The 15706-nt window shown below is 37.8% G+C and overlaps 1 protein-coding gene across 9 annotated transcripts in view; it reads right to left on the bottom strand.

Annotated features, from left to right (window-relative positions):
• NIPBL (NIPBL cohesin loading factor) overlaps nt 1-15706 on the bottom strand; it is a 169993-nt gene that overhangs the window by 21701 nt on the left and 132586 nt on the right. For all 9 annotated transcript variants that reach the window (XM_040542240.1, XM_040542236.1, XM_040542237.1 and 6 more), the window contains 13 exons: nt 15273-15504; nt 14730-14881; nt 14266-14346; nt 13134-13234; nt 8906-9044; nt 8602-8684; nt 7457-7589; nt 5190-5333; nt 2484-2573; nt 2046-2260; nt 1831-1933; nt 808-906; nt 563-709 (listed from right to left, as the gene is read on the bottom strand). In XM_040542240.1, coding sequence (XP_040398174.1) covers nt 563-709; nt 808-906; nt 1831-1933; nt 2046-2260; nt 2484-2573; nt 5190-5333; nt 7457-7589; nt 8602-8684; nt 8906-9044; nt 13134-13234; nt 14266-14346; nt 14730-14881; nt 15273-15504 — 1719 coding nt within the window. The remainder of the gene's footprint in view (nt 1-562; nt 710-807; nt 907-1830; nt 1934-2045; nt 2261-2483; nt 2574-5189; nt 5334-7456; nt 7590-8601; nt 8685-8905; nt 9045-13133; nt 13235-14265; nt 14347-14729; nt 14882-15272; nt 15505-15706) is intronic.

The following is a 15706-nucleotide window of genomic DNA, read 5'->3' as shown; positions in this document are numbered from 1 at the left end:
TAAATTAACATTGTATTTTAGCTGAACATCCAGACAAAAAACGCTTCCTGTACAAAACCAGAACTTCTAACACTACTAAAACTAACTTTCTAACAGGAAACCTTTTATAAAGCTAAAACACAGCATAGAAAAGCAAAGTAGTTTTATATTTTTTTCTTTTGGATTACAAATGGAAACTTTAGAATACTGTGCTGTCGATCTTTCTTCATTGTCTCACACTACCAATTTGCCTTCAGTAACCTATCTCTCAAAATCCAGAGATATGGAATTCCTCTTCTCACATAATCTGCATCTTAACAGTGGAATTAAAAGGAACACAATCATGGTTCTGCTGCAGTACAACTTTCTGCGTATGTTTACCTTCTGATGCCAAAAAGCCTAACTGGAAAGAAGTGATGTGTTTTACACGGTTGGTCTTACAAGGATGATGTACCTCATTTAAAACAATGAAATGTAATACACTGTTGGGTTTGTAATCCCGTATTACTAAACATACAAGTTCTGCTGAAAGCAAGTTTCCCAATGCCATTTACTTTATCATAAATATCACAAGTCACCATACCAATATTCTTTCAATCAGCATGTCATAATACTGCTCAGCAAGCTGAGGACGACAGAGCACAAATCGGCCAAGCAGCTCCACAGCTGCTTCTCGTACACTAGTAGAGTTATCCATTAACCGTCCATGAACACCTCGTTGCATATCCAGCTGAAAAGAACAAATACAACACAAATCCAAAATAAGAAATAAGGATTTCTTTTAAGTATGCATGTGCATGATGAGATTTTTTTTTTTTTTTTTTTTACCCTTGCAAGAATACTGGGGTCTACAGCAACAACCTCAGACAAACACTTCATGGCTTTTGTTCGAACAGCAATTGCATTTTCACCAAGTACACGCAGAATCTAGTAAGAGAACAAAAAGAAAATTTCAATTGCTTCGGGAAGGTAGTAAACAGGGCTTAATAAAGGCAAAAATGCAGAAGAACAATACGTACACTATTTAACTAAAATAAGAGTATCTGTCTACTAAAAATTGAATACATTTTCTCAGACAGTAAAGAGGTGCATGTAAATGATGCTCCATAGCACTGATGACTCCAGCATAGGTATTTGCCAGGATTTGCTGTATCTCTAAGACTATTCCAAGCAAGATTCATACAAGGTCCATATGTTCACTCCACGTCCCTTTACTTTAAATTGTACTTTTGCCATTCAGATGAGGCTTTCACCCTGCTTCTTTTAACAGGAAGGTTGAATTTGGACACTAACTCTAGAACTGGCTACGTATGTGGATCAGTATAAGTAATGCGGCCTAAACTGTTCCTGGAGTTCAAACATGTCACCATGCCAACATTTTAGTCCTCCCAGGAAAAGGAAAGAAACCCCACTGTCAAACAACTTCTTAAGCGAGTGGGAGTAACATGCACTTGTACAAGCAAATAACCATGTTGACATATATTTTCAAATCAAATTAAGATACATTTCATGGGTTAGCACTACCAAATGAGCAAGCATCTTACAAAAACTGTCGAAAAGATTTCAACATTCTGTAATTAACCCTTTACTGTGTGCATTTAATATAATCATTTTGCATATACATACACAAAGAAAATCACATAAGCACAATATGACGTATAAAATGCATGCAAGAAAAAGAAAAATAAGCACTTATTTTCCATCAGTACAGAATATGAAAGCACGTAGTGTTATCATCGCCTCACAAATACCTGTGCTCAGCAATGAGCAGGTATTGCACACTACCTCAAGAGTGTGTAGAATCAGAAACCAACTCTGTTTCACTGTACTAATACTTCTGGCACAGTTTACCTGTGTCAAATAAATATCGAAGCTCTGGGCAAACGGCCTCATAGAGGCCAAGTAGCGAACAATCAAACATGCATCTTCATAGTCCACGGTATCAGAATTCATCCTGCAACAAATTCAATGCAATAATTAGGACATGTATATCAAAAATAGCTAAAAGCATCAAATAAGATGCCTTAATAAAGGTTAATACAGAAATCAGCAGTAGTGAAACATACTTTAATGTACTGAACTGAAACGGAGCAGTTTTAATGATGCTGCGAAGAAACTTTTTGCGACTTTCTGCTCTATGCATGATTTGTCCTGTGGTCTCAACATCTTTTGCATGATGAGTTCCTTCAGATGAATCCTCATCTTTCTGTGATTTAATTGCTTTCTCTGTCTCCATAGTTGTATCACGGAACCACTGAGCTATATAAAACTTCCGAGAAAACTGGAGACATACAACAGGATGCACAGAAAAGAAAAAGAGATAAAACAGTGAAATTAACAGATTTATAATGAGATTAAGTGAGTCTAATGCATCAACCATATTTTGGAAAAGACAACAGTGTATGTTAAGGTGTCAATTTAACTGATGCACGACTGAAAGTCATTTTATTCAGTCAACATGTTATTGAAATTATTTTTATATACATCAGAAAGCTGAAATTTACCACTAGTGATGCATCAGTTTCTGTGTTCTCATCCAGATAATCCAGCAAAGCCTTTTGTAGCTGTTGAATTTCATCTCCTCCTCCTGAAACCTGTCAGAAGGAGAAAGAGATACAAAACAGAATATTGCTCAGTGGTAATTATTATCTGACAATCTGCGTGTCCACATATAAAATAAAGTGTGTTTTGATAATTGCAGAACATTAACAATATTTTAAGCAGTAACCTGTAAACTGCATACAAACTAAAGCAAATTAGACTTTGTGACTCTGAAGTCTAAAAAAGATTAAAAGCAGTTTAAGACTCGTTTTAAAACATATTGACTGATATGATTAATTCTCCTTCTATGATCTTGTGTTAAGATACTATGTCACTGAGAAAAAAAGAAAGGCTGAAATCACACAGAGCAGACTGACACAAGGTTTAACATTTAAAAGTCATTGTTAGTTATCTTACAGACAAAAAAAAAATGAAACAGTGACTTCTCAGGCATAGAAGACAAAATGCAAATGAAAACAAATATGAAAACCACAGACAACAGTAAAAAGGTATGGGAAACATTAAAGAAATAAAAATAACTTATTCCGTATGCCAAAAATATTTGGCATAACTGTTACCAGGGATAAAGCACCTCCACAGAGAAAGTGCAGCAACTGTGCTCAATGTATCTAGGGAAAGAATTTACGGAGGATATTACTAAAAACCTCTGGGATCTAGCATTAAAGAATCACGCTCTCTGCGATTAAACTAAGTTTCAGTGCACATAATGGTGATGTAGGTTCATTTGTAAACACTTAGCACCCTCGTATATGTACAAATTATAATTTAAATGTTTTAAATGTTAAATTTTGTGGATAACGTGCTTAATGAACTCTAAGTATTTTCAAACAAGTAAAAAAAATACAAAAGAACAAACAGGGAAAAAAAAAAGCCCATAAATAAAATCATATTCAATACTATAAAAGTAGAAAAGAATAATTCCTGGTTTAATCTTCTTCAGCTACAAAAAATTTTCTTCTTCAGCAATAAACCTCACAACTTAATGAACTTTAACCTCTGCAGGAACAGCATAGTTTGAGAATTTTGTCACAAGTGCAGTATATAATATAGCTTGCAAGCATGAGCAAGTGGAAAAAGGTATAGTCACAGTCCAGAGGATCAGAGTATAAAGAGAGAAACTAATGAATAGATTTTCTCCTAAATCTAATTATACGGTTCAAGAGTCCAAACCACAGTAGACACTTATAAGCATTCATCAGTCATTGGGGAATACCCTGGTAGCAATATCAGAGGGTAGAAGGAAACATCAAATAGTCTGAGTGTTCAGCTCAACAGGAAAGAACATTCTGTAGAGGTGTAAGCCCCTGATTGGAAACAATTTCCTGATGACTAGAGCTATGTCCACCAATGGATCCTCTTACTGTCTTTCCATCTGGGTAATAAATTCAAACTTAGCTGTCACACAAACATTTCCATGTAGTTATTTTTTCTTATGTTATAAATCATTTATAAACAACACACTGTCTACCCATACTAATTGTACTGTATAATTTATACTTCCATAATGTATGGATGGTACTGTCCACCATCAATGATGTTAAGTTCTTGAATAACTGAAAACAAAATCCTTTTAGCACTCAATTGCCCAAAGCAATTTTATTTTCTGTAGATGCCAATACCTAGTTACTGCCTGATCTTGTTAAAAAAAAAAAATCAGGTTACCATTTGCATACATTATATTAAACCATGAACGTGAAGATTTGACACTCTATATAGTACGATATTCTAATCAACAAAAGTTATGGCAATTATCAGCCTCACAGAGGAGTAGATGAGCTTTGATTTTTTATTTGAATGCCTGTGAATTGTGGAATTGTTTCCTCCAGCATAGATCTGTAACAGTCATTATAGAATAAACGAAATAGATCTGGATACTTTTTCAGGCAACCGAAAGGGAAATTCTGATATAGCGAATTTGATATGACTACTCAACTTCAGATCTGATCACACTGCAAGCAGGTAGTAATTCAAAAAGAAGCGTATAGGCCCCATAAGAAATGTGCAAGTCTGTATTTTCAGAAGGACACATAAGACCTGATGATTTTCTCATACTATGTGCAGTAGAGAATTCGAAAGCACATATCACTTTGATATCTGTTGCCACCCTTGCAGATTTGGAAACATTTTGATAATCAGCATCAGCAGAAATGCACGTGTGCGTTCTCTGGTGAAAGATATATGCAAGTCCTGCATATAAAGTAAAGATGACCAATACCAGACACATCATATAAAATCTAACCTTACAGGCTGAAGACTTGAACTTTCTAAAACCTGTATAAGTGCCATAAGCCCAATTACCACGTTGTGACAGCAAATACTTACATACACACATATTTTTATTGCCTCTGAAGACAGAATTCAACTGTTGCTGTCACTCCATTATTTTCTCTATATTGTTACAGTAAAACTGGTTTTACCACTGTAATTAACCACTTAATATAACCACGATGAGATAAGAAATGTGATACTTATAAATCAATGGTTTAGATTTCTGGAAAACAATGAAAACTGATTCTTCACATGTTTTTTGTTGGAGATATTTTTTTGTTTGCTTTTTGCTTTTTTAAATAAACTTTATAATTTTCAAACATTTGAATGGACGCATCTCAATCCAACTGAATCCAGCTGGCATGGGATCTCTCACACACCTGTTTGAGGATTCTGGCTATAGATCCTTGATCCATTTTGCTAGTGACTGCATCTTTCCTCAGTCTTGCAGCTACAGTTCCAAGATAGTCAAGCGATGCAACTCTTAAAGCCATTTCTGTTGATTTGTTACTGAACTGGTGAACCTAAGAAAAGCAGAATATATACTTTTTAAGTTTTTATTTTTATAGATGAGATTCCTATCACAAGATACTGGGTGACCTTATTAAAAATTCTACCAAACTTCCACATTCAGTAAAATTGTCATTTACTTTTGCACCAGATACAATCCTTATTTTGTATTACTGTTTTTTTCTTTTATTCTCTCTCTCTACATGTATGCCTGTTAAGAGTTTTTTTAAATATACACTTTCATAAAATAAACCAGACATCTAGCATAGCATAGATCTTAACCATCAAAATACATCTTCCTCATTATTCCCACAAGTGTAATGAAAGCTACATCTTACTAGGAAGAGGACTATAACATATTCAAAAAGAAAAACCAAAAACAAAACAAACAAACAAAAACCACCAACAACAAAAACCCAGATCAAATCAGCTGTTAGCATAGCTAACAGAAACAACTAACAGATGCAGCCATTTGTGCAGCAGTCTTTGGCCCTGCTTTGGGAAACTTCAGAAAACTTCAGAACTTTCTGGGTTCAAGGTCCACGAGCACTGGGGAACTCCTGGCAACTCTCTGAGGAACTTGAGGTTGCCTGCTGCTGTTAGGCAAGGACAAAGGTAGGGGAGACCAGTAGGGTGTGGGCCTGCAGAAAGTCTGGATGCTCCTAATGAGCTCTAGGGGTTTCTAACAAGCATGGTTAGACAACCCCTGACCTAAGACGTCAGGAGTTTCTGTTGCAGCTGCCTCCCCACTAAGGGAAGGGGTCAAGTATCCCTTTAGCTGGTGTCTAGCTACTCTCTGAGGAGAGGCCTTCATAAAGGCCTAATCTAGAGCATATGTCCCAGAGTATAGCTAACAGAAGCGTCCAACAGATACAGCAGTTTGCACAGCAGCTCACGCAGAAGGGTGCATTGTAGGCATCAAAGAAGGAGGCCCATGGCTGATCTCAGGTCCTTGCTACATTCTGATATGGAGATGGATCCCTGCCCAACTGTGCTGGGGACACAACCAGCTGGAAAGCAGCTTAGCAGAAAAGGATCTAGGAGTCTGGGTAGACACCAAATTGAACATAAGTCAGCAATGTGCCCTTGTCAGTAAGAAGGCTAGTGGTATTCTTGGTTGCATTAGGCAAAGTATTGCCAGCAGATCAAGAGAGGTGATCCTTCCCCTCTCCTCAACGCTGGTGAAGCTGCAAGTTGAGTACTATGTCCACGTCTGCCCCATGCAGTACAAGAGAGACATAGACATACTGGAAAGAGTCTGACAAAGGGCTATTAAAATGATCAAGGGACTGCAGCGCCTGTCCTATGAGGGGAGGCTGAGAGAGCTGGGACTGTTAAGCCATGAGAAGAGGATGCTCACAGGGGAATCTCATCAATGTCTACAAATACCTGAAGGGAGGGTGCAAAGAAGATGGAGCCAGTGGTGCCCACTGACAGGACAAAAGGCAATGGGCATAATCTGGAATACAAGAGGTTCTAAATGAGTATCAGGAAGCACTTCTTCACTGTATGGGTAGAAAAGCACTAGGACAGGCTGCCCAGAGAGGCTGTAGAGTCTTTGGGCATCCTGCTCTAGAGGTGTCCTTGCTTGAGAAGGGGGATTGGACCAAATGACCTTCAGAGGTCCCTTCCAACCTTAACCATTCTGTGATTTTGTGAAATTACTGTGTTAATTACACTGTAATTAATATTGAAGAACAACTCTCTTAAAACACATCAGCAAAAATGTTCACATTCTGTAAAATTTCATGTTCCATAAACAAATGGTATTGGTACAGGAACTACCTACCTATCTGTTTTCAGATTCTGTGCTGAATGAACAGTCCAGAGAGGATATTTAACATGAGTAGTTACAGCTATTAGTCTGAATTTACTCTAAATGAATATCTGTTATAGAATGGTATTTTTTAAATATAGAAAATGTCACTGAATAGTAGAAGTGTACTTCTATGAGAAACAATTTACGTATCGCTTTTTCCAAGTTGCTTATCAATGATCATCTTACCTAAACTTTATCATTTACAGTAAGTGATACACCTTAGATGCTGCATGTCTGCTCCAACTATCTAAAAACATTCCTGTAATAGATGGAGATGAAATAAACAAGTCTTCATAGTTAAAAACAAGAATCCCTTACCAATAGCCTTCCTAACAAGCTAAGTAGCAACTCTGCAGCTGGCCATTCTGGTTTATTGACTGTGGAAAGAAGATCTTGAATGAAGTTCTCAAACAGTGGCCTATAATCTTCTTCCCCTTGTTTACTGCCACACCTGTTCAAAAGAATGCATTATATAAGTAAATCTTAGAGACATTTTAGTGTTTCTTCTGATGTAAACAAAAGTAATCCTATGGTTAATCAGAAAAAAAAAGTTTTAAGTGATTCTAAAAGAAAAAGAATTTTATCCAGTAAAGGACAAATAGTTCTAACATTTTTAACTCTAAGTTGCACTGCATGCTAATCCACATTTTTTTTCCTAAGCTTTTTCATTTATTATTTTGAGTTAAAGCCTTAATGAAAAGGATGGATGAGGTAGGTAAAATTCTGAACCTCAGGCTGGAGTGGTGTATTTAGGAGGTATTGATTCTAGACTCTTTAAGCCTGGTCTGACTTATTTCAGAGTGATAAGACATCTCAGTATTATGTACTTCAAGGTTAAAATCAGAATGTAAAATTCAAAAGATAACATACCTGATATGTTTCAGTTACATGTGACAGTCTTAACTTCTTTAATGATATCAGAAGTATGCAGAGAGATGGCTAGATCTTTAAACAGCCTCTCAGCTTAACAGTGGAAATTAACACAGTAAAAACCTCAGGACTTTTTTTTAAAAAATGCTTACTTAGGTTATTCAGGTGTATATATACATATATATGTATATATATATATTTTTTTTTCTTCCTGTTGAGCTATTGACATTCCTAACTTCGGCTATATGAAAGTGATTCTAGGTTTTCTCTATCTTAGTCATTTTGATGACTGAATGAATCTGGTTTCACCACTCAAATATTTGTTCATCCTTCTCTTTCATTCTTCAGATGAGTAACAGACACCTGATAAAAGTATCCTATATAATCTACCAGATAGTTCTCCACACAATTTCTATGCCATACATTTTTTTGTCCAGGAAAGTAACTCTGTTAGGGATCTATGAAGTACGTTGCTATCAGTAACTCACTACTGGGTATTTAGCACAGTTAAGAAATTAGGTTTGTCCTGAGGAGTGACAGACTTTATTCAGAGTTGGCTTCATCAATATACTAAAGAACATAACTATACTTACTTCTTAAGGAAAATAGAAAGGAAGTTTTGTGCTGTTCTCATGGCTGTTTCATATGAGTTAGTAATAAGCACATCTTGATCCACCTAAAAATAAGAAGATTTATTAGACTAACACTTGAGCATACATAGAAATATTATTTCCAGATCAGTATGTCTCATGCAACGAATAATTACAGCGAACAAAATTACACCATCTGATTACTAGACCACCATCATAAAACGTTATACCCACAAACACAGTCATTCTTGGAAAAAAAAATGAAAAATAATTAAGAAATAGGATTTCTTAAAACTATCTTCCTTACTTTTTTGTTCGATTCCTCCTCTGAATTAGAATCTTTTTCTGCAGATGGTAAGTGCACAACACATTGAATAAGCTGCAGAACTAGTGCCGTTACCATCTGAATATACATGGGCTCTCCATCAGTGTCACTGCTATTTAACCTGTTAATATGAAAAGGACAGCATTAACACTAAAATAAAACAAAACTATTATTTTGAGCCCTAAATAATTTTAAGATTTATAATGCTTTTACCACAGCTAGAAATCTATATTCTAGACATTTAACTAGTCATTTGCTTCTCTCTCATGAAGTGAAAGATTGGATCTAACAAAAACAATAAGTATTATTCTAAGGTAGGAGAGATGAACTGAAACAGCCCACAGATGACTACCAGAATATCTGTGAAGCTCAGGCACCAAAAATCTACAGAAATATTTAATAAGTTAAACACAAGCTCAAGAAGTGGACCCATGTGAACCTAATGAGGCTCAACAAGTCCAAGTGCAAGGTGCTGCACCTGGGTCAGGGCAATCCCAGACATAAGCACAGACTGGCAGAAGAACCCACTGAGAGCAGCCCTGCAGAGAAGGACTTGAGGGCTCTGGTGGACAAAAAGCCCGACATGAGCCAGCAGTGTGTGCCTGCAGCCCAGAAGGCCAACTGCATCCTGGGCTGCACCAACAGAGGGGTGGGCAGCAGGTGGAGGGAGGGGATTGTGCCCCTCTGCTCTGACCTTGTGAGGCCCCACCTGGAGTGCTGCGTCCAGGGCTGGGGCCCCCAGCACCAGAGGGATGTGGGGCTGTTAGAGCGGGTCCAGAGGAGGGCCACAGATGATCGGAGGGCTGGAGCACCTCTTCTACAAAGGAAAGTAATTTGATATTGGGTTCTTTCTTGAAGACAGGCTGAGAGAGCTCAGCTTGTTCAGCCTGAAGAAAAGGAGGCTCCAGGGAGACCTCACTGAAGATTTTCAGTACTTAAAGAAGGCTTATAAAAAAAGACGGAGAGTGGCTTTTTACTTGGGTGGATAATGATAGCACAAGGAAGAATGGCCCTAAACTAAAAGAGGGGAGATTTAGAACAGAAATTTGGAAGAAATTCTTCCCTCAGAAGGTGGTGAGGCACTGGCACAGGCTGCCCAGAGAAGCTGTGGATGCTCCATCCCTGGAGGTGTTCAAGGCCAAGTTGGATCAGGTGCTAGGCAACCTGATCTAGTCGACAGCATCTCTGCCCATGGCAGAAGGGTTGAAACTGGATGATCTTTAAGGATCCTTCCAACCCAAGCCGTTCTATAATTCTATGAAACACCTACGGGCTAAGCTACTTACAAATAGGCTTATTATTTATAATGCCATGCCAATTTCCAACATAGCATAGAAAAGCTAATGAACTGTTGCCCTAATAATTTACTACTTCTGTGTTATTTAATATACGTGGAATCCGGAGAACTTTTAAACAGGAGGAAATAGTCATCGTGACCTGGACTGGTTTCTACAAGAGTTACACCTATGGTAATATCAGGTAGTGTAACAGACTTTAAACTTCAGTATGCAAGAGTGTCTTTAAGTTTCTACGACCAGTGTGAATACACCACAACCCACATTTCTCCCCTTCCAAGTGATTTAACCTGACAAATGGTATGGTGTTTATCTACCCATATATGCATTAATACCACCTAATATTACCCTTAGCAATATGAAAAAGGTCATAATCTCTGACATCATTCTCCCTATATTATCAAAATAATAACTGAACACAAAACATTGCAATTATTCTATTTAATTCAATTATAAGTTATTTTTGACTACATTTACAAAAAAAAAAATCTTTCCATATGAAATTTTGCAAAAGGTGTCCCCTTCATGACTGTAGCCACAGATAGGAAGTGCCCTTTAACAGACTAGAGCTAGGATTTTTACAGATAAGTAGTGTAGTCACTGTGAACTTGAGATGAAGACTTTGTTCCAGCAAAGATCCTAATTCAAAGAGGCTATTCACTAGTTATGGTCCTATACTTACCACGTTCCTATTTATTAGATGTCTTTGATGACTATAATGAAATCACACAGGTTAACATTTGGGTCACTGAATTCAACTTAACAGTTTCAGTGTCAGATTCTTTCTTTCTTAGATTGAACCTGGACTTATTATTCAGAAGATGCAGTGAAGTCCAGATGAAGCACTTTAAACACATTTAACGTAAACCGAGCAGTTCCTAAATGAAACTCATTTAAAGGAGTATTAGTTTGATACCCTGGAAAGAGTACTCAAAGACATTCAGCCAGAAATCTCCTATTAGGTTTTAACAATGAAGAAATTACCTAACTGCATGTAAACAGAATCAAAGATTTTTGAAACAAAGATCCTTTTGAATGCACACTAGCATTACACTTTAGAACATCACTCCTTAGTGAGAAGACTAACCAGATAGTTTAATTATTTTTGTAACCAAGCATAAATATGATGGCGTAAGAAAGAGTGACTCTTACAAGATATGTTTGTCAGGGAACTCTGCTCTCGATGTAGAGAAAATTCACAGAATCACAGAATCATCTAGGCTGGAAGAGACCTCCAAGATCACCAAGTCCAACCTCTGACCTAACACTAACAAGTCCTCCACTAAACCGTATCACTAAGCTCTAAATCTAAACGTCTCTTAAAGACCTCTAGGGATGGTGACTCAACCACTTCCCTGAGCAGCCTATTCCAATGCCTAACAACCCTTTCCGTAAAGAAGTTCTTCCTAATATCCAACCTAAACCTCCCCTGGCGCAACTTTAGCCCATTCCCCCTTGTCCAGTCACCAGGCACGTGGGAGAATAGACCAACCCCCACCTCGCTACAGCCTCCTTTAAGGTACCCGTAGAGTGCAATAAGGTTGCCCCTGAGCCTCCTCTTCTCCAGACCGAACAATCCCAGCTCCGTCAATCTCTCCTCGTAAGACTTGTTCTCCAGACCCCTCACCAGCTTCGTTGCCCTTCTCTGGACTCGCTCGAGCACCTCCACGTCCTTCTTGTAGCAAGGGGCCCAAAACTGAACACAGTACTCGAGGTGCGGCCTCACCAGAGCCAAGTACAGGGGGACAATCACTTCCCTAGACCTGCTGGCCACACTGCTTCTTATGCAAGTCAGGATGCTCTTGGCCTTCTTGGCCACCTGAGCACACTGCTGGCTCATATTCAGCCGACTATCAACCAATACTCTCAGGTCCTTCTCTGCCAGGCAGCTTTCTAACCCCTCCTCTCCCAGCCTGTAGCTCTGCTTGGGGTTGTTGTGCCCCAGGTGCAGGACCCGGCACTTGGCCTTGTTGAACTTCATACAGTTGGCCTCAGCCCATCGGTCCAGCCTATCCAGATCCTCCTGCAGAGCCTTCCTACCCTCGAGCAGATTGACACACGCACCTAACTTGGTGTCGTCTGCAAACTTACTGAGGGTGCACTCGATCCCCTCATCCAGATCATCGACAAAGATATTAAAGAGAACTGGCCCTAGTACTGAGCCCTGGGGGACTCCACTAGTGACCGGCCTCCAACTGGATTTAACTCCATTCACCACGACTCTTTGGGCCTGGCTACCCAGCCAGTTTTTAACCCAACGAAGCATACGCCAGTCCAAGCCATGAGTAGCCAGTTTCTCGAGGCGAACGCTGTGGGAAACAGTGTCAAAAGCCTTACTGAAGTCAAGGTAGACCACATCCACAGCCTTTCCCTCATCCACCAAGCACGCCACTTTGTCATAGAAGGAGATCTGGTTAGTCAAGCAGGACCTGCCTTGCATAAACCGATGCTGACTGGGCCTTATCGCCTTGTTGCCCTGCAAGTGCCACGTGATGACACTCAAGATAATCTGCTCCATGAGCTTCCCTGGCACTGAGTTCAAACTAACAGGTCTATAGTTTCCCGGGTCTACCTTCCGGCCCTTCTTGTAAATGGGCATCACATTTGCTAGCCACCAGTCGACTGGGACCTCCCCTGATAGCCAGGACTGCTGATAAATGATGGAAAGCGGCCTGGCCAGCTCTTCCACCAGTTCTCGCAGTACCCTCGGGTGGATCCCATCCGGCCCCATCGACTTGCGTACATCTAAGTGCTGTAGCAGGTCGCCAACCATTTCCTCGTGGATTGTGAGGGCCACATCCTGCTCCCCATCCCCTTCCTCCAGCTCAGGGTACTGGGTATCTAGAGAACAACTGGTACACATACAAAACTGTAAATGCTTCCATCTACAAGTTAGCGATCTATGCAAAAATTACCTGAAGTTTCTCAAACTCCTCTTGCTAGTTGGTAGTCTTGCAAGGGAAGTGAAAATTTCTTCTAGTATTAGCTGTCTGTGTTTTTCATACCTGGAGAACACCTATTTAACAGTTCCAGAATTGTTAAAATGTTATTAATTGTTACATACAATAGTGCTTGCTAAGTCTATAAAAAATTAGAAGTAGTAACATATACTTCACTTGACTTTTAATGTATACCTTGTTTTTAATGCATTACTTTATTCCTTCAAAGCAAGTATTTCTTTATAAAATACACGAAAACTTTTTCAAATAAAGATTTTAAAAGTATTCTAACAATACAGATGTCTAATAGCTCTTAAAAATACTGTATATCTTAAAGATTTCTGTCAATGGCAGAAATAGCCTGTGTAAGTCAAATAGTATAATACTAAGCTTTCAGACCCCAGTATATAGCAAAGCTCTATGGTAGCATAAATTAACATGAAGACATACACAGTTACAAAATATATTTGGCAATCCAGTTTTACTTCATATCTTTGTCTTTAATATTTGCCTGACATGAAATATTCTTTAAATTTATGGTTAAGATTGTAGAATTTGCTTCTCCTTTTGTTCAGGCCTTTTTGTAAGTTCAGAAGCATATGATCCTTACAAAGATGAACATTTTCCACTTAAACAACCACATGTATGTTTTTTCATAGTACATTTTTCCTGAAATAGTATTTTATTTGCCCCATGAATTTTTCATATACCCACCACTTCCAAGGAAAAGAACTTATTCTATTATAAAAGTATCCTGCTAGCTCTCTAGCTTATTCCATTGCATAAATTCATATCTTAACAAAAGAAATGAGGAAAATCATGTTGCTAAGATTTTTTAAACAAGAGAAAACAGGTAAGAGAGAGGGGTTTGTGTTTAGACTTTGGACCACATAACATTCATTAAGTTCCTTGCTTAAGTTGCTCCTCTGCAAATAGGAGCAGCTCAGGTAGATTTAATACTATTCCTAGCTTATAATACCGAACTGTAAAAACATGAAAAAATAAGATTAAAGCTCTAATTCTCTACCAGCAAAAAATACAGCCTATGTATATGTCCTAGTAACTTGGACACACAGGAACATGAAATTGCATATTAAAAATTACTTACTGCGGTCACTAATTTGATGGCACATAACTGTAGCTCACTGACATTTTCTACAAAGAAAGGTGTTATTCCCATAGATGATACCTATCAACGGAAAGAAATTATTGTAAGTATACTTGATTGGCAAACTGATATTCGTGCTATGTTACAAGCAGGCTATTCATTCATCAGATAAGGTATTCAACAACACATTAATTCACATTATTTGCAAATTGAGTACAATCATGCTAAACTGTTCTTAGGTGTACAATAGAAGCCCTTAAAGACTGAAGAAGAGAACAGGAAGGTAACATACTACGCATAGACTTGTCAGCCTATGTGAATATGTACAAAAAATATGTACTGATTTCATATTTCATGTCACTGACACTTTACGGTCTCTTTGGGAAAGTAAAAGGAACAAAAATAAAACCAAAACAAACAAAAAACCCCACAACATTCTCAAACATTCTTCAGACAAAATTTACCTGAAGAATAGTTGTATCAGTAAGAAGCTGTATCTCCAGCAACTCTGACAAACTGCTGACAATGTCACAAACTTTGTTATACAACATCACTATGACTCTTTGCTTGTGGGTGGAACACTTGGCACGCTTTGCTTTTGAACTTAAAACACCACCTAGAAAATCAAAAATATTTTTGTTAATTTTTTTCAAGAAAAACTTGAGACAAACTTCTTTATACCCTGGTCCAAATGGTTATACTGAAATGATAGCTATTACAGTAAAACTAAACGTTAAAATGACCAAGTTATGCAGAGGTTGCAATTAATTCATTGTTACTTTACTCTACATTTAATTATCCTCAATATAACATAAAGCATTAATTCAGATGCCGTATGTGATATGAAAGAACTATCAGTATAAAAAAAATATAAAAATATTCTGGGAAGTCATATCACTTGCATCATCACGCAATATATATATATGTATATATAAAGCATATGTATATATAAAGCAAAACATAAATCTAACGTGAAAAGATATTTAAAAATTCTTTAGTATACTAACCACCATGAGGATCCACTCTATATACAGGGTCATACTGAGGATAGAGAGTGTTCTGCAAATGAAATTTTGTGTATTGAATAACTCTTTCTATTACATCCTCAATATATACAGCTTTAGGCATATTTGGTGACGTCATAATATTGATAGCAGTAAGACAAGCATCTGCAGATTTTGTCACTCTTTCCATAATAAGATCTCTCCATAATCTCTCCTCATCTTCAGTGTCATTGTTCTGCAAGAGGCAAGAAAAGCAGGACAGTGTAAACAAAAAGTCAAATATTTATCCTTACCAAGTACAATATACCAATGCCATTTTAATATACTTACAAACAAGCACATTCGTTTATGATAAAAGGATAGTTTGTTTTATAAATCAACTGGTTGTTTTACTAGCAACAGGTTTGCAGTACTTCTCCCTAAGTTATAAATCTTCA

The sequence above is a fragment of the Cygnus olor genome, chromosome Z (genome assembly GCF_009769625.2).
Source record: "Cygnus olor isolate bCygOlo1 chromosome Z, bCygOlo1.pri.v2, whole genome shotgun sequence".
Lineage (NCBI taxonomy): Eukaryota > Metazoa > Chordata > Aves > Anseriformes > Anatidae > Cygnus > Cygnus olor.
The sequence above is the reverse complement of the archived record's forward strand: the minus strand, read 5'-3'. Positions and strand labels throughout refer to the sequence as shown.